A 27,409-nucleotide genomic window follows, 5' to 3' on the forward strand; every position below is an offset into this window, starting at 1 on the left:
CATTGCAGTTTCAGGGTGTCATATTCAGCTACCTCAAGACATGTCAGAGGAAGTCTGATCACAAATTGCTGGAGCCGTTCTGTGCCTTGACTGTATCTTTCTTGCACTTTTAACAATCCTGTCAATGACTTGGTACTTTGAACTTTTAAAATTGTCTTTGGCCTGGTGACCCCCTCTTTTTGGATATTTGCCGTTGGCTGCTGTGGTGTGTCATGCTGTTCAATAGTTTCCTCTTTGAGCCTGTACTGGAATGCCCTGTCTAGATCTGGGAGGTGCAGCCTGCTCATATACTAATACTTCCATCTGTGTCTGTTTTTTCCAAAATGACAAAATTTCAGAGAGTTGAGAAAAAAACAACTTCATGCATTTATCTTTCAATAAGCTACCCCTTTTTAGAGTAAGTGTTTATTCTATTTTAGCTACACCAGTTTTGTCCCGCCGTGTCTGCTGATACACAAAATCTAATTAATGTGATCTACTGCTGTGAATTTTGTATGTTTCAATCAGCTGAATTGAATGTTTGCATGTTAGTGATCTACTGTAATAGAATTTGTGTCATGGTTTTGTCTGTGCAGTAATGAGATGAATGGGCTGGGGTTAATGGGGTAAATGGCTGTGACTGGATTTTGATAGATGAGGGCTAGACAGAGCGTTTGTGACAAGTGTTCAGTGTGTGTGTGAGTGTGGATAAAGAGTGTTGTTTGTATATCAGGTGGTCAACTCAGAGGGAACCTGGGTACAGCTGGATAAGAACAGTGTAGTGGAGTTTTGTGAGAGTGATGAGGGAGAGGCCTGGTCGTTGGCCAGAGACCGCGGGGGAAACCAGTACCTTCGCCATGATGAGGGTAAGCCACCGCACTGCTCATAACAAGATTTGAAGTCAACTTGGGGGATTTTTGAACCACAAAATTGTAAAATAACTTGATGTGATTTGTTCTTGTAGAGCAAGCCTTGCTTGAGCATGGGGCCCAGACCCCACCCCCCAGCCCTTTCTCTGTGCAGGCCTTCAACAGAGCCGCAACTTCAAATGGAGCACAGGGCTTTGACTATGGCATCTCCAACAACAAAGGTGAGGTCAAATTGGTTTTCAAGAAGTTGTTGTAAATCTCCATATCAATTTCCTTTCTAACATCCTCATCATTTGACACATTGGCATTCTACATTTTTCAGCGCGGGCTTCAGTCAAAGGCTTTGAGTGATGTTTTTCCTTAACTGATATAAAGTATATCAAACCTCTAACTTCCCTCTGCCCACTTTTCTTAATTATTCTCTGCTTCAGTGTAACTTGTACTACCTGACTTCTTTGTCATGCATTTGACAGAGAAATTTCTCACAAATACTTTGATACATGAACTTATTTTCATTATATAAATGGATCCATGTGGTAAGAGTTTGTCACAATCTTGTGTGTCAACAGTCCAGTTTCCTCTGTTCATTCAAAACAAGACACAGTTTATGTAGAATCACTTCAACAAGATATACATGATCCAGTATGGATCAATCTATTCCTTTAAACTCACTGATCTATCATCTCTTTTTATTTATGCATGTTTTTATCGTGCCTACTGTTGTTACGTCATGCCTAACATCTCTGCAGATTCAGGCATATGTCTGTCTGTGTGCATGGGCCAGTGAGTGTGCTTCTGTTCAGTTGGACTGCTATGGGCTCTGTTTAGCTGGGCACTATTCAGGCAGCTCCAATCCACGTGAATTTTACTGCAGTGGATTACCTCAACGATGATAACTGGCCCTGAACACATTGTGAACACACTGTGATTTCACCCTTTACCATTTGTTGCCTTAATTTTAGCCTCTTGGAAAACATTTAATCACATAATGACTGTTTTCTTTAAAAGTAGCGGAAGCAGCTGAAAACATCACCAGGATGAACTTGTTAGTTCTGCTAAACCATCCAGATTTGGCTGGAGCTTTTCTCTCTGAATATAAGGCTGACACTGTTTCAATTATCTTTCAGATGGGTCACTTCTTCCTCACTTTGCTTTAAAAAGGAGGCTGTAGAGACACTTTATCCATGAGAGAATGGTGGTTTTATAATAGTTCATCTTTCTTGCTAATAGTTTCATGTCTCACAGTGGAATTAAAAAGTCCTATTTACACTTGTCACAAGTGTCTCATATCTGGATAAAAATCAGATCTGATTTCATGGTGTTTTCATGATGTATTCTTATCCACATACACTGAATGTGACTCTGTTATGCAGTTCTGATAGCATCTATCTTGCTTTTTCTGGAAATGCCAAAAAAAAACAAACATAAAAGAAGAATGACGTGCTTGTGCGAAGGACAGTTTAGCCAGGTGGTTGACAATTATGAATCAACAAACACATGGATGACGGGCAAATGGTCCTTGGTTACATTTTCATGGGCTGCATAGCGTCTGTACTGCAGATAGTTGTGGTTCCCTTTTTCTGAATCAACCATTGTGGCTCATTTTCCCATCAATGCACCACCAAGGTAGCCCCCCCAATTTCCCCAAATCACCTGATGAAATAGTGGATGTTGGACCATTAAACATGGTTTCAACAGAAAGAAGGGAGACTTTGAATTATACCTGATGCAGTGTCGGCTCAATATACAGTATATGAGGATACTTGTCTTTGGAAGTTCTGATGAGTTCTTTCAAAGAGTGACACTTCAAACAAAAGAGTAGAAAGACACCCGCCCCCGTCCCCCGTCCCCCTCTGCCCCTTCCTCATTTTATCTATTTAATAGTGTTAATAAATAGAACTGTGAAATGGGAGGAGCTGCTGGTTCTGGAAGTATTTTTATTTTTTTAAGTCCTATTTCAAAGCTTTTTTCGTAGTGGTCTCCAGCATGGAAACACGCAAGTGTCCTGGATTATCGCAACACTACACGTCTATGTTACCACCATCAGCTTTAATTTCAACTTTGTTTCTTGAAGAAGAGAAGAAACCAGTCAGACGTGTGACTCAGAGCTGTTTTCTCTCAACCACTCTGCCTTAAGACTTTTACATCAAAGAACCAGATGATTCCTGACCCAGTTGCTCATCATTCACATCGATGATCCTCCCATTTCGCACAGATGTTGCCTTGAAAATGAACACTGAGTTACCCTCATCCCCCCTTTGAAATCCTCAAACCATAGTGTAAGCTGTAGTTTTTCCCCCTCCTCTGTCTCCATGTTTGCAGGTGACCGGCTGAGTGCCATACTGAATTCCATTCAGTCTGGGCCCTTCCTCTCAGCAGCTCCCTCCTCCTCCGTATTTGAGCAAGCCGCCCAACCTCCCTCCTCCTCCTCCTCCCTTGTCCACAGCCCATTTGTGTTTGGACAATCCCCCTCCCAACTGTCTCAGCCACAACCACAGCTTCTGAGTAAGTGTGTCCAGCTTTCTGGCAGCGCTTGCTTGCACAGGTGTTGATCATTTTCCTCCAAGCTTTGGTTTGAGTCATTTTATTTTATTCATCTTCTGGGGAGGGAAGGAGTGATGTGTGACACATAACGTGCAGTTATGGTCTATGGTTCAGAAATATCCTTAACAAGCTGACATGTCTATTATTGAACGTTAAAGTCTTGTTTTTCAAAATAAGAGGTGACACTGGCTTTAAAAACAAGCAAAATTGTTTTATTCATTTAAACGTGTTACCTTGTTTTTTTTTTTAAAACAAGATTTGAACCTTAATACTAGATTCAACGGCTTGTTGAAATGGATATTTTTGCCATGCGCTGGAATAATAGGCTGAGCTGGTTATTTTTCTGCTTGCTCTCTTGTTTTACTTTTCCTCATTACCTTCATTGCTACTTTAACTTCACATCTGCATTTTTCACCCTTGATTAACACCCTGTTTCAATCCCTGGCCCAACCAGGGCTTCACTGCAAATGTACACAACGGTACGCCCAATAGTTTTTTGTTGCCAATCTACAATAACCTCCTAAAACAGCAAGATTTCACACCGGTCCGTATCTAATGCTATTACATAGCCCAGATATTCAAGAAAAAACACCACAGTTAAAATAAGATGATCTTTGATCCAAAATAATTTTAAACTTGTATAGCTCTCTTTTTTCCTGTCACTCTCTTCTTTTGTCGTGCTACTTTCTCTCTACTCGTTGTCAGTTCTTTTTTTCACCTGATGATCTATTATCTTTTCTTCTTCCGTAAGTGTGTGTCTTCTAGTCTTTCATTTTCTCTACCTGTATATGTTGATCTTCCCGTCACTTAAATGTGCTGTCCTCTTGCCCTTTTCTAGTTTCACCTTCTTGACTTGACCCCATTGCCTCTTTTGTGCTTTCTTTCTCTCTGTGGCGGCCTCCTTGCATTCCATGCCTTGTTTGTTTACCTACCTGCCACTGTTTTCCGCTGTAGATGGTTCATCACGCAGCCTTGCTTCTCGCGAGCGTGTGCACAAAAGCAGTGTGTCCGTGGCTGGGCATGGTACTGCTCTCTCATCTCTCGCTCTAAGGCAAAAGGGTGGGTAATCACAGCATGCATGCCTCCCTCAGACTAAACAGAGGGTGGGTAGGAACTCAAGGAACACACTCCTTTCTCTGGTGAACTAAAGTTTGTTTTGTTTTTATTTTGGTCAATAACATTTTAGGTATGTAGCGTTAGTGCCAAATACAATAGTACAATCAAGAGAATAAACAAATCATGAGTTTTGAAATTAAGTTGAATTTAAAACTTGGTAGGACTCCTCCCCTTCCACCACCATCACCACCACCACCACCAAAAAATACACCTAGTTAAGTAAAAGTCATGCAAGTTTGTTTTTAAGAAACAATTTTACTCACAGTTGTCATTTGCGTAACAAAGTATAACATCTTTCACCTTTTGGGACTTAAGTTATCTGTCTTTCTGCCCTTCATTTCATTTTACTCTATCCTTTTTTTACATTACATCTTTGTTTTCCACTCAGGTGTTATAACTAGAATTATCGCTGATATAGTCCTCTTTCATAGTGTAACCGTTTGAACTAATGTTTAGGTGAACGAGGGAACCTGATGTCTGGTGCACGGCCCATGTCCCCATCCTCCAAACACCGCCAGGAGAACCGCTCCCCCAAACAGGAGAGTCGAGGTAGCCGCTCATCGGAACAGAGCAGAACCAAGACGGGTGAGGGTGGAATCTCAGCCAGTGAAGCCCTCATTCTGCGGTCAGATACAGCCAAACTGAGGTCTGACTCTCATAGCCGCTCTCACTCGCCCAATCACAACACTCTTCAAGCCCTAAAAGCAGATGGTAGAACCTCAGGACATCGGGCTGAGTCACCTAACCCTGGCTCACGCTCCTCCTCTCCCAAACAAAAAGGTGTATCCTCTTCAGGCAGGTCTAGTCCCTCCAGCACCTCCTCCCAGCACTCCACCTCAAGCAACCATGACAAGAATCTCCCACCTAAAGTTAGCCCATCCTCCAAAGCCCGGCTGGAACCTCCCAGAGAGAGATCCAAATCAGATTCATACACTCTGGACCCAGACACACTAAGAAAGAAGAAGGTCCCACTTACAGAGCCACTGAGGGGCAGGTCTACCTCCCCCAAACCAAAACTGTCTCCAAAAGATCCAAATAAAGGAGTGATCAGCAATGCAGAGAACCGTGTTCCTTCTCCACACGTAACCCAGGAGAACCTCCACAGTGAAGTGGTGGAGGTGTGTACCTCAAGTGCTCTCCTGACCAACGAGGAAGGGAACGATGAGAATGTGGAGGCTAATAATGCTGAAGACGGCTCATGTAAGGTGCACTTTAGCATTGGCAAAGCCCCTGTCAAAGAGGAACTGGAAAGCCGCTCTTCACCTAAGGTCAGCCGCAAAACCTCCAGTCGACACACACGCCCAAAGAAGGACAAATCTGGGCCTCTGTTTAAAGGTGAGAGTACACCAAGGCTCACAGAGCCTGCCAAACAGGCAATGTCACCCTCTGTGGCTGAATGCGCAAGGGCGGTCTTCGCAGCATTCCTGTGGCATGAAGGTATAGTCCACGATGCCATGGCCTGCTCCTCCTTCCTCAAATTCAACCCAGACTTAACCAAAGAGCACGCACCCATACGCAACTCCCTCGGAGGACAAGGTGCTGAGGAGAAGGAGAGCAAGTTAAAGAACCGCCACTCCCTTGAGATTTCCTCTGCACTGAACATGTTTAATATTGCGCCTCATGGCCCGGATATCTCCAAAATGGGTAGCATCAACAAAAATAAGGTACTGTCCATGCTGAAAGAACCTCCACTGCCAGAAAAGTGTGAGGATGGGAAAGGAGAGTCAGCTTCCTATGAGATGGCCTCTCATCCCTCCATAAGAGCAAAGTCAATCTTACCGTTGACGTTACAGCATCTGGTGGCATTCTGGGAGGACATTTCTTTGGCCACTATCAAGGCAGCCACTCAGAACATGATCTTCCCCAGCCCAGGGTCCAGTGCCATCTTAAAAAAGAAGGAGCATGAGAAAGACAGTAAAAAGGCAAAGAAGGAGAAGAAGAAAAGGGAGAAGGCAGATGTGCGCCCAAGAGGCAATCTGTTTGGAGAGATGGCACAACTTGCCATGGGCGGCCCGGAGAAAGACACTATCTGTGAACTGTGTGGGGAATCTCATCCTTATCCTGTCACCTACCATATGAGACAGGCTCACCCAGGTAAAAACCCAGTACAGCTCTAGTTTGATTTTTTCATTAAAGTGACCTATGTAAAATATGGTCTCTGTCCTGAGCGTCCCTTAATGAAACTAAATTTCTGTGGCAGGCTGTGGTCGCTATGCTGGAGGCCAGGGGTACAACAGTATTGGCCACTTCTGTGGTGGCTGGGCTGGTAACTGTGGAGACGGAGGCATAGGAGGCAGCACCTGGTACCTGGTGTGTGATCGTTGTCGGGAAAAATACCTGAGAGAGAAGCAGACTGCCGCCAGGGAAAAGGTAGCCTGCTGCAAGGCTATAACAACTAACCCTCTATTACTGACATACTATCAGCTTTTTACAAGATACTGATTTCTTAGTCTAGTTGAACCAATACCTATCTGCATATTTCTTGCCAGGTGAAGCAGTCAAGGAAAAAACCTTTGCAGGTGAAGACCCCAAGAGCACTGCCCACTATGGAGGCCCACCAGGTGATCCGGGCAAACGCTTTGTTCCTGCTGTCCCTCAGCAGCGCTGCCGAGCCCAGCATGCTATGCCACCACCCTCCCCGGCCCATGCATTCACATCTGCTTCCCAGCCTCAAGGAGGGCGTGTCGGATGAAATCCCCAATAAAATGAACTGTCTCTACCTTCAAACACTGGCAAGGTAGCTTAACCAACTCAGTTAATTATGTGTTGCCTTTTATAGGTAAGAAAAGCCTACAATAACATATGTTTGTATAATGAGTCTCACTCTCACACTGTCATTTCTCAGGCAACACACAGAGAACTTTGGGGCCTACCAAGATGACAATCTCTTCCAAGACGAAATGAGGTATTTGCGGTCCACATCTGTTCCTGCTCCCTATATTTCAGTCACCCCTGACGCCTGCCCCAATGTGTTTGAGGAACCAGAGAGCAACATGAAATCAATGCCTCCCAGGTGACACATAATCATTTAATTACCTTCTCTTCATTTAAAACCAAGACACACATACTATATATAATACTTAACTCTGAGCACTGGTATGAGCAAATCTATCATTAAGTTTTTGCTATTTAAGTGTACAGGAAGTCCTGTCCTCTGTTCTTCTGTTTCTTCCACTGTCTTCTCTGCACCCCACATACAAGTAATTTAATTTAAACACACATAATAACGTTGTTTTGACAGGCTTATAATCATGACCACCCTCATTCTCTACAGTACAAAAGGGTGTGGCTGCTCCACTCTCTGTCATGACTTAATAATCCTTTTTTGTAAAGCAAAGAAAACTTTCCAAGTGGTTGACTGTGTCATCTTTAATGTTTAACAATAAAAGTTCGTCAAAATCACTGCCAAAATCTGTCCACATCTATCCTTTCATCCATCCCTTCCTCCCACTCTCAGTAGCTACAGAAAATGAACACACAGACAGGCCATAGTTTTGTAAGCAGATACACATTTTCATCAAACATACTTAATGTAGGCCACTATTTAAATTAATTTTGATTATGTCAATGATGTTGTAATTGGAGGTTGACTGTATATGTCTTCATTTGCTTTCTTATAGTCTTGAGACCAGCCCAATCACAGACAGCGACACAGCTAAGCGCACTGTGTTTCAGAGGTCTTACTCAGTCGTCGCCTCTGAGTATGACAAGCAGCATTCACCCTCTCCAGCCAGGATCAAGGCTGTGCCCAGGCGCAGGGTCCATAGCGGCGATGCAGGTATTTAAACTTAGTCACTGAGAATTAAGAGTTCACAAGCGATGCAAGTCAAGGATGTATGAGTTACAGCATCATCTTTAACAATGACCTGCTCTGTCTTCCTTATAGAGGTGGGATCTTCACTGCTGCGCCACCCATCTCCTGAGCTTTCCAGGTTGATCTCGGCCCACGGCTCACTCAGTAAGGGGGAGAGGAACTTCCAGTGGCCTGTACTGGCCTTTGTTATCCAGCACCATGACCTGGAGGGCCTGGAGGTGGCCATGAGGCATGCATTGAGGAAGTCTGCCTGCAGAGTTTTTGCCATGGAGGTATAGCTATCTAAGATGCAATATTTTTCTCAATCTCAGATTTTATTTTTTATTTTTGCTTGAAGTATTGATGATCATAAAGCAGTGAGTCAGAATTATAGACAATTAGTTGACTGTATAATGTCAATTAATCAATTAGATTAATATATTATAATTGGGCTAGATGGATTTGTAATATGTGATTACTAATTTGTATGATTTGCTCTTGCTGTCCCATCAGGCATTCAACTGGCTTCTGTGCAATGTGATCCAGACCACCTCCCTGCATGACATCCTTTGGCATTTTGTAGCATCTCTCACCCCGTCACCGTTTGAACCTGAGGATGAGGAAGACGAGGAGAACAAAGGGAACAAAGAAATCGTAGAACAGGTGATGAGTGCCTGAAAGTCAAACAACATGAAGCATTACTTGGGCTTAGTTGTTGCATTTTCTTATCATGATCCTCTTCAAACCCTGCAGGAAAGAGATCTCGGTGTCTGTGAACATCCTCTGTCAGACATTGTTATAGCCGGAGAGGCAGCTCACCCTCTCCCCCACACCTTCCACCGTCTTCTTCAGACCATCTCCGACCTCATGATGTCACTTCCTAGTGGAAGCTCACTTCAGCAGATGGCACTTAGGTACAGCTTGTTTTTGTTATGCATTTTGGATGACAAATGACTCCTTGTGTATTTGCCTGTTCTGAACTTCATGCATGTTTTAAGGGTAATGTTAATATTTGCGACTCATTCGCTTTAGGTGCTGGAGTCTCAAATTCAAGCAGTCCGACCACCAGTTTCTGCACCAGAGCAACGTTTTCCATCACATCAACAACATTTTGTCCAAGTCAGATGATGGAGACAGTGAGGAGAGCTTCAACATCAGTGTGCAGTCAGGCTACGAAGCAATGAGCCAGGCAAGAAAATAACCACTTACTGTATTTACTGTAGATCCATTGTAAATGTGTTCTGTGTTTATAGCACAGCCAGAAACAGCAGTAAGGGTCTTATTGTTCTGTGTTAATGCACAGACCTGACACTGATTTATATTTGTATGGTAACAGGATCTCTGCCTGGTGACCTGTCTCAAGGACCTGACCAGTGTGGTGGACATCAAAACGTCCAGTCGTCCTGCCATGATCGGCAGCCTAACAGATGGCTCCACAGAGACCTTCTGGGAATCTGGAGATGAGGATAAGAACAAAACTAAGAGCATCACTATCAGCTGTGTGAAAGGCATAAATGCCTCCAATGTGTCTGTTCATGTTGACAACTCCCGAGACATTGGGGTGAGGAGGCAACAGCAAAGCAGCCATTGATGTGTTTGAGTGATGCTAATGTCTCCATATGAGTTTTTGATGGATTCAATGTTTTTAATTTTTACTGTCATATCCACAGAACAAAGTAACATCGGTGACATTCCTGTGTGGAAAAGCAATAGAAGACCTCTGCAGAATCAAACAGGTATGGTCTGTTCATGTGAAGTGTGTCCAAAATGTATACATTTAACTTCAAATCCACTTTCAGTGTAAAAATCAAAGGCTTATGGCCTCACTGTGGTTGCTTTTTTAAGCGCCATAAATGATTGGTCATATAATCACATCCTTCATCTGTCCTATCAAACTGACTTCTTTTGGAACAAAAGATGTAAAAAAGCATTAAATTAGTGTTATTTTTATGATCGCACCATGTTTAAAACATGAAACAGATATACATGTATATGTGGTTGAACTCCATGAACATCGCTGTGCCCCTTCATCCAAGGTTGACCTCGACTCGCGTCATATGGGCTGGGTGACAAGTGAGCTCCCTGGAGGGGATCACCATGTGATCAAGGTGGAGCTGAAAGGTCCAGAAAACACCTTGAGGGTGCGTCAGGTGAAGGTCCTTGGCTGGAAAGAGGGAGACAGCATCAAGATTCCAGGACAGATCTCAGCCAGCATGGCCCAGCAAAAGAACTGTGAGGCTGAAACACTCCGTGTGTTTCGCCTCATCACCTCACAGGTTTGTATAATTTAGGGTTTTCTTCTATTACCATACTATACTTTCTGATTTAAACCTAACATTTTGCAAATATTACATTTAAATGCAAGTAGCTGTAAAGATGTACATTTTACAGATAAGTCTGCTTTTTTTTTTTCATTTAGGTCTTTGGTAAACTAATCTGTGGAGATGCAGAGCCGACCCCAGAGCAGGAGGAGAAAAACCTGCTTTCATCACCCGAGGGAGAAGACAAGGTCGGCACTGTGAAGCGTAGCTATGCTGTTTGACTGACTCGCATATATAGTGACCTTTTAACTTAATGCTTTGCACTTTTTTACATTTTTATGAATAGGTACCATCTGATGCAGACCTTAAAGAGCACATGGTGGGAATCATTTTCAGCAGGAGCAAACTGACCAACCTGCAGAAACAGGTAAAAAGTCTTTCTAAGCATCAGCTCAGGATGAAATATCATAACCCCTACCCTCTAATATATGAGTGTATTCTTTTCCAGGTGTGTGCACACATTGTCCAGGCCATTCGTATGGAGGCTACACGCGTGAGGGAGGAGTGGGAGCACGCCATCTCCAGCAAAGAGAACGCCAACTCCCAGCCCAGCGATGACGACGCCTCCTCAGATGCCTACTGCTTTGAGCTCCTGTCTATGGTCCTGGCTCTGAGTGGCTCCAATGTGGGCCGCCAGTACCTCGCACAGCAGCTAACACTCATGCAAGACCTGTTTTCTCTGCTGCACACGGCTTCCCCACGAGTACAGAGACAGGTGAGCAGGGATATATACGCAAACACACACAAGTAGAGGTTTAGTCCTTTTACTCACTGTTGGCCACAATGTAGTCATCAAGAACCAAAATCAGCCAGAAGAACTCTTGTGTTTGAGTAAATACCCTGTAGGACTATTCAAAAATGTAATTCGTCATCTGATCTCATCTCAGGTGACATCACTGCTCAGACGGGTCCTTCCAGAGGTGACTCCAGTGCGACTTGCCAGCATCATTGGAGTAAAAGCTCTGCCACCGGCGGACATAAGTGACATCATCCACTCCACAGAGAAAGGTGACTGGAACAAATTAGGCATCCTTGACATGTTCCTGGGCTGCATTGCAAAAGCCCTCACTGTGCAGCTGAAGGCCAAAGGCACCACCATTTCTGGCACAGCTGGCATGGCTGCAGGCAAAGGGGTCACAACTGTCACGTTGCCCATGATCTTCAACTCTAGGTGAGTTAGTTTCTACCAAGCCTAAGCAGACATGACATAATAAGGTCTCATCAAATACATGATGAGACTCAAGAAAACACAAATATACATTATTATGCCTCTCTCTTTAATGTTCAGCTACATCCGCAGAGGGGAGAGCCACTGGTGGATGAAAGGCTCAACCCCTCCTCAGATTGCAGAGATCATCATAAAGCTGGTTAAAGACATGGCCGGTGTAAGTTCCCACTGAATACACATCCTTCCTCTTAACCATCAGCATATTAAATGAAATATGGAAGTGCATTTGTCATAAATGGATCCCATAGTACTAAAAATATACTTCTAAGACAGTTATGCGCCTTTTTTCAGGGTCATCTTTCTGATGCCTGGTCCAGAGTTACCAAAAATGCAATTGCAGAGACGATCATTGCTCTGACGAAAATGGAGGAGGAGCATCGGTCTCCTGTACGCTGCATCGCCACAACAAGGGTATGGACTCAAACGTTGCCCTCTTGCAGAGAATGTATTTATCATTAGAAATACTGTATATTAACTAATCACATATTATGTCCTGTTCTGTCTGTTAGCTGTGGCTGGCCTTGGCTTCACTGTGTGTGCTGGACCAGGACCATGTAGACAGGCTGTCCTCTGGTCGCTGGATGGGCAAAGATGGGCAGCAGAAGCAGATGGTGAGAGATATAGCCTATAAAAAGCTGGGAGCTTCAGTATTGGAAACTAATAGACAGATAAACAAAAGAATAACAAACTGATGACCTTCTCTTGTATCCAAAGCCCATGTGTGACAACCATGACGACGGTGAGACTGCAGCCATCATCCTGTGTAACATGTGTGGCAACCTTTGTACCGACTGTGACCGCTTCCTCCACCTGCACCGACGCACACGCTCTCACCAGAGACAGGTTAGTGTTGGCTTTTTAAGCATTAATATTCCTCCAATAGTGTCAATGCCTCATTATTTTAATAATGTGAAACCAATTATTATGTGACCAATGTAACCAATTATTATTTAAAAAAAAGAATGTAGGGTAAAATGAGCTGGTGTTAAATCTTATTTTCATGGGTGCTTACAGGTGTTCAAAGAGGAAGAGGAGGCCATAAAGGTAGATCTCCATGAAGGCTGTGGGAGGACCAAGCTGTTCTGGCTCATGGCTCTGGCTGACTCAAAAACAATGAAGGCTATGGTGGAGTTCAGAGAGCACACAGGTAACAATGCATACTGGTCTAATTGTTGTTATCCTGGCATTTGGTGATGCTAATACAAATTGATAGATCTGCTAAAATAGTGTAATTACATTAAAAGATTTTATTTGGTTGCCAATAGCCTTGAGAAATCTGTTCTGATAAGACTGATCTGTTTCTAGGTAAACCTGCATCCAGTAGCTCAGATGCCTGCAGGTTCTGTGGGACGAGAAACGGAACGGAACTGTCTGCAGTGGGCAGTGTCTGCTCAGACCCAGATTGCCAGGTACTGAGCACCAGCAATTATTTAAAAAAATACCACTCACTATCTTTAGTTCATTAACAATATTATAATGGTCAGTTTTTACTGCAAACACCACTCTTTTGTACCACTGTTTAAAAAACAGCCCCATATCTACACTTTGACTGTAAGTGGCCTGTAATAAGTAGCACAACACTATAATTAAAATAATCCATATATAATATTTATTTTACTCAGAAACAATAGTCTTTGGTGTCTCTTTAAAAATAATAATTGATAGCACATACCAGTACAACACACATGCTGAGCAATGTAGACTCGTGTAGTACAATGTTTTAATTTATAATGTAGATATAAAAGTGCAAAGAGTAATTTGTAACAAAACCTCATTTTGTTTCCCCAAGGAATACGCTAAACTGGCATGCAGTAAGACTCATCCTTGCGGACACCCGTGTGGTGGAGTGAAGAATGAGGAGTCCTGCCTGCCGTGTCTGCATGGCTGTGACAAGAACACTGGCTGTCTGAAACAAGATGCAGATGACATGTGTATGATCTGCTTCACAGAGGCTCTTTCTGCTGCCCCTGCCGTACAGGTAGCTCTACAAGTGACTGTTTATTCAGTAGGTGTTTCACGTCCGGCTTTAAATTTGTTCTCATTTAATATTTAACTCTCTTTGTTTTGTCTCAAGCTCGACTGCACTCACGTGTTCCACCTTCAGTGCACTCGTCGTGTTCTTGAAAATCGCTGGCTGGGGCCCCGAATCACTTTTGGCTTCATGTTGTGTCCAATTTGCAAGGTAAAACGTTACCTGAGCTGCCCTGACTTAAGAGATTTCTTCAATAACAAAGAGGCTGAAAACCATATCCACCACACCTCAAAGTTGATTTAGCTCAGTTTACTTAAAGTCTTTATTGAAAAAGTTGAATCTACTGGGCGTCTTTCTCTCACATACATTGACTTCTTTGTTCACGGTCATCTCTTTGAAATGCCATTGACACATGCAGTAAAAACTCAAAAGAATGACATTTATCAATGTTTCTTTCTTTCACTGTTTGCCTCCAGAACAAAATCAACCACTCAGTGATCAAGGACCTGCTCGACCCCATTAAGGAGCTCTACGAGGACGTGAGGAGAAAGGCTCTGATGAGGCTGGAGTATGAAGGTCTACATAAGAGTGAGGCAATAACTACACCAGGAGCACGCTTCCACAACGACCCAGCAGGCTTTGCCATGAACAGATATGCATACTATGTCTGCTACAAGTGCAAGAAGGTACCATATAAACTAAAGTAGCACAATATTCTATTTAAGTGTAGTGTCGGGGCTGAGAATGATTGCTGTCCTTATTCCCAGGCCTATTTTGGGGGAGAGGCTCGCTGCGATGCAGAGGCAGGACAGGGAGATGACTACGACCCCAGTGAGCTGATCTGTGGAGCATGTTCAGATGTCTCCAGAGCTCAGGTGGGTAAAATATACCTGTGGGCATCCTTTGCTATACTATATTAGTTAGATGAGAAGTACCACTCTTATGGTTGTACACGAAGGGTCTGAGTATACTCAAATAAAACTAGTTTATACAACAAGTCATCTGATCATGGTATGGGAATACTGGTGGCTGGTTCACAATTTTAAATCACGGATCAGATCATTTTTGGATCAGCAAAAAAAGGTAACAGGTCAGCAAAAAACTGTGCAACACACAGTCTGTCCATGACTTGTAGCCACAGCAGTTTGTTTACCTAATTTCCAATGTAGTACTACATATCCCTCTTCTTATCAACTCTTTGCAAGAAAGCAAACAGGCATACTTCCCAAAGTATTTTTTAAAGAGGTACTTATCTGTATTCATAAAGCAAAATATGATCTCATCCCTGCTGATGTTAAATGCATTTCCTCACCAGATGTGTTCAAAGCATGGCACAGATTTCCTTGAATACAAATGCCGGTACTGCTGCTCCGTGGCTGTTTTCTTCTGCTTTGGCACCACACACTTTTGCAACGCCTGCCACGATGACTTCCAGAGGATGACCAGTGTCCCCAAGGAGGAATTGCCCCATTGTCCTGCAGGTATGTAGTGATTCTGTTGACTGTGCTCTTCTGGAACAATGTTAAAAGTTATTCAGAGAGCACAAACAAACTTTAAACATTCTGACTGCCTGCACAAATCAGACTGAAATGATTGAGAAGATACAATTGAATGTAATCCTTGTCTTTTCTGTCACAGGGCCCAAAGGCAAACAGCTGGAGGGCACTGAGTGCCCTTTGCATGTGGTTCATCCGCCGACAGGGGAGGAGTTTGCTTTGGGCTGTGGGGTGTGCAGGAATGCGCACACCTTCTAAACACCAAGAGACTTTTACTGAAAACCAGTTTGTCCACTGTGATTTCTGGCTGCTGCTGAAGCTCAGCCGTGAAGCTTGGCTCTTGCATCGTCAAGTGGCCTGGACACTGGACCAGGTTTCTACCCTAGCCAAGAGTCCTCAGGTCTGCTCGTCTACCAACATCAGTATCCAGGCTCTGCTACAAAACACGAGTGGTGACTCATTTTGGATTGAGAGTAACCTGAATGGGAAAAAAAGAACAATAGAGTTTAAAAAAAGAAAATAAAAATAAGAAAAAAACTTGTGACGTGTTTGCATGCGGCCGTTGTATTCCCTCGGCTTCTATAGACGTTGCACACCTCCTGATCACTCAAGTGTAACAATACGAGATTAAACATTGAGTATGAAATAAATTTGCATAAGGCAAATGTGGATCAGCGTGGGTTTAAAAAAAAAAAAGGAACAGGCCGTATTTCCAGCTTCCTAACTATGAATTTAAAATATTGTTGTATGTAAACTTTTTTCGTAATCTTGTACAGTATTCTCCACTGTCAAGTGCATCATGGGTTGACGGACAAAAAAAGATAAGTTGGTGGTTAAGACTGTTAAGAATATTATGTTTGGAAGGAAAATAGTGTACGATTTATCTAATCTTGTATATAATGATACTATTCAAATTAGCTGTATTCCGAAGTTGCTACTCTTCACTTCAGTTTTGTTTGATATTCTGGGTTATGTTTTGAGCCAGAACTTTTAATGAAGTGCAATACTGGGTGTGCCTCCTATTTTGCAGCTGTTTAACCTATGGAATGTATGTCAATAAAGCCACTGTACATTTTTATACAGTAGACAGTCATACTCTCCCCTCTTCTAAATGTCATATCTTTTCTGTTGTCTGGAAGCGGGAAGGAGTCTGGCGCCTGCAGTGAATGATGGTGGGTGTACATCCTATTTGCAGCTCTGTTTAAAGAAAAAAAAGAAGAAAAAAAAAGTACCAAATCCTTCAATGATACAAAAAGTAACAAAAAACCTCACAGTGAGACTGATTACAGCTGAATGGATTGAGGGGCCAGTCGTCACACCAAATAAAATTGTGCACCTGTAATGCTTTTCCCTAGTAGGAGGCAGGGGGATTTGGGGGGTCAGGGGAACAGAGTGTGAAAAAAAGCAGCTGCTGTTATATAAAAAAGCTTAATACTTGTGAATCTGCTCTGTAATATCTGTGGTGGATGGAGTTGAATGGTAATAAACCAGGTTCTCTGTTTCGCAAAGTATACACTGTGTCATTACTTAATTAGCGTTGACCTTTTCCCTGAAATGACCCACCTGTTGGTATTTGGTTTGTTTATAGTAAAGACAGACGGTGTCAAATCTAGCTGAAGTATTCAATGGATCATGTACACATAATTTCTGTAAATAAATAAAGAAATAAAAAGCTGAAACTCCTGCTGCCATTGCAGAGAGGAGTAAAATGAGAAGATGTGTTACTCTTCTATTATTTCTGGGTATCAAACCGAAAATATTTAAGTGAAGTCTTACTCCAGGGGTCAATAAAGCCTCCTGTTGACCTATATTACTGAATGTGGGCGACATCTTTTTTGCTTGTGACTCCATAAACAAAGTAGTGTCTACTTCTGACTCATCACCATCTGTTACATGTGAAAGCATACGTAATATTCAAAGAAATTTTACTTTAAGAAGTAAAATATTCCAATGACTCACTTGAATAGAAGGCAAAGATAGGGAAAATTCCCTTCATCATATTTATCTTGTGACCCCTTGTGGTTGAGAACTGTTTTTTTGTATATACCTGTATTTGTTACCAAGATCTGTATCACTTGAATTGGGTGAAATGGTTTGCATATGGCAGGAGGAAAGTTATATGATTGAATTGAATTGTCTTTAATATTTGTTTTGGGTGAACACTTTGCTGATATTATTATTTATTACTTGTGTTTAATCAATATATCAAGAAACAGGGCCTCTGCTTAATTGTGACAGCATTTGTAAACAATATTCAGTATAATTCACATGTAGCCTACAGTACCTATAGCAATCCACAAATAAGTAGTGGGGTACAGTCATCACCACATACACTGTACATTTCTTCACTTAAATACTCATACTCAAATAGTGACAGCTTTATCTTACCAAAAATGGATCACATTAAGTTCACATTAATGGCAGCACAACGTGACATTTACAGTATGATTAGCCTATCTGATCATTATATATTCACTTGTTGGAATTATTAAAATAAGTGGAAGTCAACATGTATAACAAAGATGATTATTAAACAATATCACTACTAGTAATATTCCTTTGTAGAAGATATTCAGAAACAGATAACCAAGTCCTTACCAGGGGCAGAGCTAGGGGGTGCCTTTCAGGGCTGCAGCCACCAATGTTTTCTCAAAGGCCCCGAATCTATAAAATGTCATTTTTTCTGAACAGTGACATCAACCAGCTGCTGGCTGAATCTGAGTGAGTTCATAACAACTATGATTAAGAGTGAAACTTCAGAAGACATTTTAGTTGAGGCAGTGTTACAGGGTGAAGTGCAATTAAAAATAAATGTAATATTTTAGTTTTCTTTTTGATATAATTCCTTATTTCCTTAATAAACATGTTAATAAGGGCCAAAATAAATCACTACTACTTCTAAGGTTTGCAGTAGTCATAGAATGTAGTAAAATTAAATTATACGCATGTAAAAAATAAATAAATAAATAAATAAAAAAGGTCCTGGCTCTGGGTGCTCTGGGTTTAGCCCCGGATCGTGTGTAAATGTAAAGGCAATATAAAGCAATATAAAAATATATTTAAATACAATTAAAACAGTTGATTGGAAAATAAAATCACGAGTGTGTATCTGTGATCATTTTTACACTACAGAGAACATAGTTTTTAGCCATCAGCGTGAGTCATGAGATAAGTCATCAGAGTGAGTCATCTCTCCTTATACAAGATCTTCATCAACAGCCATTTCGCATTGCATTTCCCACAATGCACCGCTGCTCTCAACACAACACTTCGCCATTTCAGGCTCAGGGGGCCGCAACTAACTCCTGAGAGGGAATTAGGTCAACTGAACGGTGGTGACAGGCTGCGGGGCCGTTTCTTCAGACGATAAACGGCACTAAATCCTTTTTTTATCGTGAAAAACAGAACTTGGTTATTGTGCTCCGATGCGTGTTATCTGGCTGCTGCGAATGAGCTTTTCCAGCGTGGGCCCGGGCTGAAGTGTCAAGTCGGATTTTCTGCTAAAAGCGAGAAAGATAGCAGTGTAAACAAGGTAGGATGGGCGGACAAGCTGAGCGCTAAGCTAGCAAACATCTACGTATAAAAATAAACTCTCTAGCATTTGTCAATTTAAGTCCTGAATAGTAACTTTTATCACCCGGAAGAATATGTATTACTCTCATTAAACTACCTAACTAGCTAACTAAACTGTTGAAGCTACTTAGATTCATTGACGGTATCACCATTGTAGCTAACTTAACGAGCAGCGCAAGAAAAGTCATTGCTCATGTAAATTAACCAGAGTGCATGTGTGAAATAAAGTGCATGTTATCTATCTAATGAGACGTTTTGCCTCCGTCTAATGTCAATATTTTGACAGCCACCTGCCTGAGCATGGCATGGTAGCATGGTAAGTGTAGCTGAAGTGAGCCGCATATAGCAACACACAAGTTATGAATTAAGCAGTGTCAGGTTTAATGTTTCTGCGTAATGTAACCATCATATTTATATAACAGTTATATATTTATAGAAATACAAGTTTTAACTGTTTTATATCTATGGTTTAGATAGTCGATGTCTTCGTTTAAAATGTATCAAAGAGAGATAATAACATAAAAACAAAAGTAAACCATCATCAACAACAACAAAAACACAAAACGGAGAAAAGGTTATTGAGCTTTAATGCACTTAATAAAATATTCCAAATTAAATGCACTTTTTAATTTTTTTTATAAATGATTTAAATCAAATGACTGCAGATGTTAAAGTAGTCAGTTTGTTTATATCAGTGGTGCATGCGTCAGTACAGTACATAGATGTTCATAAGTGATATGAAGTCTGTAAAACTCGTAGAAGGATGTATGACTGGTTTAGAACTGGATGCATCAAGTTACCAAGCAAAGCCCCTGCTAAGATTAGTTTATGTAACTAGTTAAAAAAGAAAGGATCAAATTACTCAGTCATTGCTCTCTACATTATGTACCCATACAGAGGGGGAAATACGTCTTCAACACGTGGACATTTTTCAGCACACGTATTTCTCTACTGCAGCTGTTCACATGTAAATAAGACCAGACATTGGTAATAACTCAGTAAGGCAACAAAGCTAAATTAAGCACTACATGCAATGCATTGAATTGAAATGACAGAGGAAGAAAGTGTCAAACAAGCTAAGTGAAATGAAATTGAATACTTTGTGGAGAAGCCTTTTTTTCTTCTTGCCTTTTGCTTCTTCCACTAGTGCATAATGACTCCAATGGTACTTATGGGAACATATTGGAGTTGAGAAATCAGTTGGTCTTGTTGCCATGGTTTTGGGAGAGGTCTTTGCCTTTTAACCAACACGAGATGGTTCTTATATGACAGCGTGATAACAAATGAAGCATTCACAGATGGCTAACGCTTTTTTTAAATAGTTGAAATACTAATAGCCACATTGCCACAGTGCTTTTTCTTACTGCATGTTCAAAACTTTATTTCTCTGTCATTCCAATTTAATGCACATAACATGTTTTATTGATTGAACTGTTATACTTTTGCACTGCACTGGAAATCTGCTAAAACAAGTGCTGGTATTTGGAAGAGGTGACCTACGATGAAACACAAAACAGCCATTAGGATCAGTTTTCACACCAGTTAAGGACCACTGAATGGACTTATTAAACAATATAGCAACATGTATATTGTGTATTTACAAAGCTCTGTGTTTTGTGGTGCTGGTCTATAACCAGCTGTTTTACCTCCATGTTTCAGGATGAAGAGGATGAAAGGAGGTGAGGAGGACAGCAGTGGCTCTCCCAGTGAGAGAACACCTGAGGCTTGTAAGAAGGTGCGGAAGCAGGTGGGCGAGGATTCGGAGACAGCTGAAGCCAGTGAGACGTCAGACTGTAAGTGGGCACAACTGCCTCAGGAGCTCCTGCTCCACATCTTCCAGTACCTCCCTCTGCTGGATCGGGCTTATGCTTCTCAGGTGTGCCGTGGGTGGAACCAGGCTTTCCACATGCCCGAGCTGTGGAGATGCTTCGAGTTTGAGCTTAACCAGCCAGCCAGCTCTTACCTGAAAGCCACACATCCAGACCTCATCAAACAGATTATAAAGAGGCACTCCAACCACCTGCAGTACGTCAGCTTCAAGGTGAGACTGGAAATGCAGATGGTTTGAAATTATTACAATTACCGGCATCCATGACGTGTAAAAATATTTGTTCTGAAAATGACATGCAGTCTTTGTGTTGCAGGTGGACAGCAGTACAGAGTCTGCAGAGGCAGCATGTGACATTCTTTCACAGTTGGTGAACTGCTCACTGAAGACGTTGGGGCTCATCTCTACAGCCAGGCCCAGTTTCATGGAGGTTCCAAAGGTATAATTACCATAAACACAAGGGGTCTTATAGTATTCTGTTTTTCAGAACTGAAAGAGAAATCAAAGGAGCTTTTGTTCTTCCAGTCCACAGTCTAATTTGATTGACTATACGTTGCTAAAGCATTTCTGCGGTGCCCTTGGAGCTGTGGCTGAGCATGTTAGTAGAGAGGAGAGTTTTTTTATTTTGCTATCTGAGGATGGGGCTGAAAAGCAGTGTCCATTCTCACGCTGTCCAGGGACAAGGATGTAATTACCTCAAAGCCTCAGAGGGAAACACAGTTTTCAGTTTTCAGTTTTTATTTTGTCTCTCTTGAAGCAGTTTGAGATCTTTTCATAAACTCTTGAAAGTCGGTGTCCTGGGAAGCTGTCAGCAATAAATGTGTTTTAAACTTGAAGTGTTGTTGTCATAGGAACTTGAAACTTGACACATACATACAGTTCTTGTGTCCCCGCTTTCTCCATTTCCCAGTCTAAAGGATTTTATTTCTAAGGACAGCTGATTCTTTCTTATGCTTGTACAATTTTTAGTCTGTCTTTTTTTCTTCTTCATCTCAAATCCATACAAATCTAAGAGGAGGACAAAGGGGAACAGCTGTTTTTGTTTTGACTAAGAGGAGAATCCAACACTTTCAGTCATTAACTAAATCAAACATACTTAATTTAGCGCCTTTCTTTCTCTGTCCACAGTCTCATTTCATCTCAGCTCTGACTGTGGTGTTCGTCAACTCCAAATCGTTGTCCTCGCTCAAGATCGACGACACACCAGTAGATGATCCATCCCTGAAGGTGCTGGTGGCCAACAACAGCGACACCCTGAAACTGCTGAAGATGAGCAGCTGTCCTCATGTCTCCCCAGCAGGTACAGAGGGATAAAAACTTCTTGTAGATGTCTCGGTGCTTAAAATGAGAAGAAGCAGCTTTGTCCTGGTTTTTGTTTGTGTATATTTTCTTATTTTTTTTCTCATGGATGACTTTCAGTTGCTTTCAACAATTTTACAAGCCATGGCTATGTTGCATTTATAGTCAAATATTTTTCATTTCCTATTTTGGCTCACAAGGCTTTTCCATTCAGTAGCTTATTTGGAGCCTGCAATTTTCATGCCTGGCCTTGAACAATGTTGTCATTTTATGTGGTAGACATCGCATGATATGCATGAATGAGCTTTTGTGTTGTTAGCTGGTTTCTCCCTCTTACATATATTTTCCTGGAACTGTTTTTAATTGTTCTTTGTGATGTCTGCCGATTCAACTGCAACATTGTCTGACTTCTTTGTGTTTCTCCTCTTTTAGAAACTTTTAGAAATTCTTTATAATTTTTTAAACATTAAAGACAAGATTTGGTGATGAATTGCATTAAAAGACACAATCTGTCCATATTTGCAGGGATCCTGTGTGTGGCAGATCAGTGTCACGGGCTGAGAGAGCTGGCGCTGAACTACCACCTTCTGAGTGATGAACTCCTGCTGGCCCTCTCCTCAGAGAAACACGTCCACCTGGAGCACTTGCGTATTGACGTTGTGAGTGAGAACCCAGGCCAACACTTCCACACCATCAAGAAGAGCAGCTGGGACGCCATGGTGCGGCACTCGCCCAAATTCAACCTGGTGATGTACTTCTTCCTCTATGAGGATGAGTTCGGCCCTTTCTTCAATGAGGAGATCCCCGTCACACACCTCTACTTTGGCCGCTCGGTCAGCAAGGAGGTCTTGGGCCGAGTTGGCCTCCACTGCCCCCGTCTGGTGGAGCTGGTAGTGTGCGCCAATGGCCTGCGTCCTCTGGACGAGGAGCTCATCCGCATTGCGAAGCACTGCACCCAGCTGTCAGCCATCGGCCTGGGTGAGTGCGAGGTTTCCTGCAGCGCGTTTGTGGAATTTGTGAAGATGTGTGGCCGCAGGTTGTCTCAGCTGTCCATCATGGAGGAGGTGCTGATTCCAGATCACAAATACTCACTGGATGAGATCCACTGGGAGGTTTCTAAGCACCTGGGCCGTGTCTGGTTTCCAGACATGATGCCAACCTGGTAAAGAACAGCCAGAAATCACACAGAGTTCAGTGTTTCGAATTTGAGGCGAAGAACATTCATGGCCTCCATGTGTGCGTTAAAAAAGTCTTTAAATGCTCAGCAGAAGTTGAATGTTTGGTAGCAACATGGAGAGCATGAACTTATTGAACTGTGTGGAGTGTGAGGGCAGGGATGTGATGTGGCACCTGACTGCTACACAATGTTATCATGTCATGCAAACACCACAAAACTCTCTGCCTGTTATCTTCCACGTGGACTGTAAAAACCTGCTTTGCAGAATCCAGGGACAGACGTCACCAGGCTGGCTTCTTCACACGTTGACCTATCAACACACAGATCATTGCAGGTGGAAATATTAGACAAAAGCAATGTTTTTATAACTGGCAAAATGAGTTATGTGGACATTGTAGCCTGGTCATGATTATCTATATTATGAGGTGTGTATGTGTGTGTGCGTGTGTGAGTGTGTGTGTGTTCAATGTTTTTAACATTGTGGAGTAATTGAAATTATTAGGTGCACAATTGCATGTATCACTACCACTTGGCCTACTTAAATCCAGTCTGAGATAGCAGCTCTGCACTCTGTCACACAGTATGGCATCAGAGGTATTTGTATACCGTAGTTATGAGACAGAAGGTTTTTTGTCAGGTGTAGTCAAGGCGGGTATTCACTAAGTTTGAAGAACAGGGGCTGGGTCCTACACCTCATTTTGAACTAATGTAAAACATAGGAGCAGTTATGTTGCTGCAAAGAAAACATGACTGCTAAAAATGTTGGAAGTTGGTCAGGAGAGAAAGAGAAATATGTATATAAGTCTATATTTGTGACGTGAAGGTATACAGTGTTGATAAATGATTTTTTTTTTCTTTTTTCTGCATCACATAACTTGACTAAATTAACAAATTTAGTTTAAAGATCATTTCTGTGTACAGGTATAGATATCCTAAGCACCTTACATGAATACCAAATGCTAGTCAGGACAAACAAAGGCTTTGTGTTTTTGGGTGTCTAAACATCCAAATGAAAGCAAAGAAACATCATAATAGTCCAATATATCATAGTTGGACCCAGATTATAGTGCTGATTATTCCAGCTGTACTGCGGCTCTGTTGAATCAGAGACTGAGGACAGTTTATTGAAGAAAATACCCAGTCCGATAAATAATTGTGTATATAAATATAGATAGTGCAGAGAAATGTCTGAGGTAGATATTGGTAAGTCTCCAACCTTCATGGTCAGATTGCTTTATAATCATTCAGCAATAGGCTAGTCTCTGTGGCTGTTAGCTTATAATGCGCGCTGGGAATGCAAAACTAATCCTTTGTGTGGCTCAGGTGCATTCAGTGAATATTTCCTATATAGGTTTCATTTGTATCTTCTGCTATTTGCCTGTTCAAGCTCTAATTCTTGGTCCTGTCGTGAATATCTGCCCTCTTATTAGCCCACGTTTGCTCTGTATTGTGTTAACTCATCGTACACACAGGAGAGGAACAGTGTTCATCGCGTCACTACAAGCATCGATTTTGCAGATATCGCTAGCGCTCCTGTCCCGAAACAACAACAACAACAACAACAACAAAAAACCCCACCCATTCATTTCAGTTCAGAAGAGATTTGGCAAGTCAGATGAGTGAAACAAACATTTTTTCCTTTAAGAAGGAAGTCAAATGCATCTGTATATAAAACGCTGTGTGTTTGATTATTATTGTGAATAGAAATGTACTTATTTCTTTATTTCACCCTCTGTCAGGGTTTGAAGTTTCCTTAACTGACAGCTCGTGTCTTTTATAAACCAGATTGCGAGTTATCCTTTGTTAGATGGATCTTTTTCATACTGTACTCATTAGAGAACATAAACTGTGTAATTTATTGATATGGATATTGCTTTTGTAATTAATTTGTGTTTTTCGGTAATACAAAAGAAGCAAGAATCATTTAAAAAAAAAAAACAGCAAGCAGACCAGCAGTGAGATTTTGGTTTTGACACTTCCACCCCACTCTTGATGGTTTTGTTGCACACAGGCGGGTCCAAAAGTTTTAAAATTCACTACAACAAACTTTTAAGCATTTACCAACACACTGGAGCTATTTTAAGTCATTTGCAAAATTACTAAGCAAAACCTGAAGTGATCACACTCCAGTTTGTCAGTTTAACCCTGCGCACAGTTCTGCACATGAACGCCACAGTGTTTTTTGTTAAATTGTGTGAAAGGGTTAATTTGCCAACATGACGATGACACTAAAAAATACACTGACGTTTTGCTTCACTGGCTTGAATTTCAGGGAAGAGAAAGGAGTGCTTTCCCCTCCACAGTCACCAGATGTGAGCCCTGCTGATCATCATTATGAAAACTCTAAAAAGTTAACATCAGATTAACAGGGGTCTCTTACCTGGAGTGACAGATTGTAAAAATTGGCAATAAGGTAACCAATTAATAAGCAAGTGTGACCATTTTGTGTCAGTATGTTATTAAAAACGATGTAGTTATGTTAGAGAATAATTAGTTGTCATTAGTGGACAAACTTTTGGACAATCCTGCATGTGTTTTATTTTCCTGCCATTCTTTCTTCCTTTTTATCGTTTCTTCCATATATGTCACGTTGGAAGTGCAAACGCAATTGGACTGAACTAACATTTAGTAGTATTGGTCTGACGTGATGGCCTCTGAGCAGCTCAGTAACATATCTCCTGATTATTTTTCATGATTTTTGCTGTGGATAAAACAGTTGCCGTTACAGCAGCTCTAAAGCGAAAGTTCTTCAGCTTCTTTTTCAACTTTTTGAAGGCAGTGTCTCAAAACTCATTTACAACACTTTGCTGTTGGTCTTTATTGGCTTTAATTAGAAAATTCAGCCAGATGAGTAAAACGTTTCACAGAGAGGAAGAGGGAAATGTATTTATCTTTCATCATTAAGATGTAATTGTCCTCCGATAAGTTTATTAGGAGTAAACTTGTGTTGACAATGCTGTCCTTTTAGTTTTGCTTCCGTATGGCAATTGCTTTGTCTGCTTTGCTTTACTGGTCACCTGTCATGAAATTGTTTTTGGACATGTGATCTTATACTGATAATAAAAAATTGTGAATGTACTCTTCGTACCTGTTATCCCTGTTTTGTTTTTCCATTTAAATTGCAATAAATAATAGTGTACACACAAATAGTAAATAAATAATAAAAGGAATTCACAATTAAGCCAGTAAATGTATTTTGAAATGAATGAAACAAGAATTAATACATGGTGGCAGCTCTGTGAGAATGTACTCATGTAGAGAGGTGCTAAAAGCTAGCTAAATGCTAACATGCTCATAATGACAAGAGATACTGATGTTTAGTGGTTATAATGTTTAACCATGTTAGCATGCTAACATTTGCTGATTACATTAAAACACAGCTGAGAATAATTGATTCTGCAGGAATTTGGTCATAAACCTACAAATCCTTCAATTAGAAACTTTGACCTGATGATGGCGCTAGATGAAAAGACAGTATCCCCAAACTTACAGCTCACCCTAAAGGGGGCATGAGTGCGAGTACCAGATCCACTACCCATCCAGTAGTTAATACATTTCACTAAATAACATAAATGTCCAACTCCTGGTAGTACAAAAGGAAATGTCTCCAAAGTCATGGGGAGTCATTGTCCAGGGTTCATGGATACCTGTACCATGTATCCTAGCAACCAGTAGTTGCCGAGATATTTCACTTTGGACTAAACTGTGAACCGATTAACTGTAAAGTACATTGAAAAACATGAAGTTGTTGATGTTTAATAGATGAAAAGATCAAAATCAACAGTTGAACATCTGCACTTATACTGTACACATCTGGATTCATAGTAGGGCTGGGCGATATGGACAAAATCAAATATCAGAATATTTTTGACCAAATACCTCCATCTTAATATTGACAGTTGGTGCTTTCACAAATTATGTACACAATGAGATTTTTGATCAATAATTATCAGTCATGTGGACATGATGTCAGTGGGCAAAGTTAAATAATGGAACAGCTAAAACAGTCTGGTAAGTTCAAAACATTAAATAACTTTACTGTAATGAAGCCTTTAAAACCTGGAACAGACAACACTTACGTCATATCACCATATTACAATATATAATATATCACCCAGCCCTGATTCATAACAAAACATCAGACCTGTACTTTATTACTTTATTTAATTTGTAATGTTTCAGTATCATTCACACATTCAAAGTATCTTTAGACC

The 27,409-nt window shown here is 41.4% G+C and overlaps 2 protein-coding genes across 13 annotated transcripts in view; both read left to right on the forward strand.

Moving 5' to 3' along the window:
* The window catches only part of mycbp2 (MYC binding protein 2), a 59,163-nt gene extending 42,763 nt beyond the window's left edge, over positions 1 to 16,400 (forward strand). For 8 of the 12 annotated variants that reach the window (XM_053328636.1, XM_053328642.1, XM_053328646.1 and 5 more), the window contains 31 exons: positions 713 to 845; positions 944 to 1,069; positions 3,171 to 3,353; positions 4,965 to 6,602; positions 6,709 to 6,878; positions 6,998 to 7,245; positions 7,354 to 7,521; positions 8,129 to 8,286; positions 8,395 to 8,594; positions 8,815 to 8,964; positions 9,055 to 9,215; positions 9,334 to 9,490; positions 9,638 to 9,862; positions 9,972 to 10,037; positions 10,338 to 10,577; positions 10,721 to 10,810; positions 10,909 to 10,989; positions 11,071 to 11,337; positions 11,510 to 11,793; positions 11,911 to 12,007; positions 12,142 to 12,261; positions 12,360 to 12,461; positions 12,565 to 12,693; positions 12,865 to 12,997; positions 13,156 to 13,259; positions 13,640 to 13,828; positions 13,925 to 14,032; positions 14,299 to 14,508; positions 14,590 to 14,697; positions 15,138 to 15,303; positions 15,461 to 16,400. In XM_053328636.1, coding sequence (XP_053184611.1) covers positions 713 to 845; positions 944 to 1,069; positions 3,171 to 3,353; positions 4,965 to 6,602; positions 6,709 to 6,878; positions 6,998 to 7,245; positions 7,354 to 7,521; positions 8,129 to 8,286; positions 8,395 to 8,594; positions 8,815 to 8,964; positions 9,055 to 9,215; positions 9,334 to 9,490; positions 9,638 to 9,862; positions 9,972 to 10,037; positions 10,338 to 10,577; positions 10,721 to 10,810; positions 10,909 to 10,989; positions 11,071 to 11,337; positions 11,510 to 11,793; positions 11,911 to 12,007; positions 12,142 to 12,261; positions 12,360 to 12,461; positions 12,565 to 12,693; positions 12,865 to 12,997; positions 13,156 to 13,259; positions 13,640 to 13,828; positions 13,925 to 14,032; positions 14,299 to 14,508; positions 14,590 to 14,697; positions 15,138 to 15,303; positions 15,461 to 15,576 — 6,327 coding nt within the window. In that variant the 3' untranslated portion in view covers positions 15,577 to 16,400. The remainder of the gene's footprint in view (positions 1 to 712; positions 846 to 943; positions 1,070 to 3,170; positions 3,354 to 4,964; positions 6,603 to 6,708; positions 6,879 to 6,997; positions 7,246 to 7,353; positions 7,522 to 8,128; positions 8,287 to 8,394; positions 8,595 to 8,814; positions 8,965 to 9,054; positions 9,216 to 9,333; positions 9,491 to 9,637; positions 9,863 to 9,971; positions 10,038 to 10,337; positions 10,578 to 10,720; positions 10,811 to 10,908; positions 10,990 to 11,070; positions 11,338 to 11,509; positions 11,794 to 11,910; positions 12,008 to 12,141; positions 12,262 to 12,359; positions 12,462 to 12,564; positions 12,694 to 12,864; positions 12,998 to 13,155; positions 13,260 to 13,639; positions 13,829 to 13,924; positions 14,033 to 14,298; positions 14,509 to 14,589; positions 14,698 to 15,137; positions 15,304 to 15,460) is intronic. The other 4 variants (XM_053328645.1, XM_053328648.1, XM_053328647.1 and 1 more) reach the window with 2 other exon arrangements.
* Positions 16,401 to 18,609: 2,209 nt separating this feature from the next.
* fbxl3a (F-box and leucine-rich repeat protein 3a) lies at positions 18,610 to 25,701 on the forward strand. The gene is made up of 5 exons (XM_053328656.1): positions 18,610 to 18,850; positions 20,551 to 20,932; positions 21,036 to 21,158; positions 21,848 to 22,019; positions 22,544 to 25,701. Exons 2-5 carry the CDS (start codon positions 20,552 to 20,554, stop codon positions 23,182 to 23,184), a joined length of 1,317 nt encoding a protein of 438 aa, XP_053184631.1. The 5' UTR covers positions 18,610 to 18,850; position 20,551; the 3' UTR covers positions 23,185 to 25,701.
* The last annotated feature ends 1,708 nt before the right edge of the window (positions 25,702 to 27,409 follow it).

This window comes from Scomber japonicus, chromosome 11, assembly GCF_027409825.1.
Source record: "Scomber japonicus isolate fScoJap1 chromosome 11, fScoJap1.pri, whole genome shotgun sequence".
Lineage (NCBI taxonomy): Eukaryota > Metazoa > Chordata > Actinopteri > Scombriformes > Scombridae > Scomber > Scomber japonicus.

What these genes read in the sequence shown, in the direction of transcription:
- fbxl3a (XM_053328656.1), top strand. Translation starts at nt 20,552, where the DNA reads ATGAAGAGGATGAAAGGAGGTGAGGAGGACAGCAGTGGCTCTCCCAGT. An exon ending in GTTTCATGGAGGTTCCAAAG is followed by an intron (nt 21,159 to 21,847) that starts GTATAATTACCA and finishes CTCTGTCCACAG; the next exon opens with TCTCATTTCATCTCAGCTCT. An exon ending in TCCTCATGTCTCCCCAGCAG is followed by an intron (nt 22,020 to 22,543) that starts GTACAGAGGGAT and finishes CCATATTTGCAG; the next exon opens with GGATCCTGTGTGTGGCAGAT.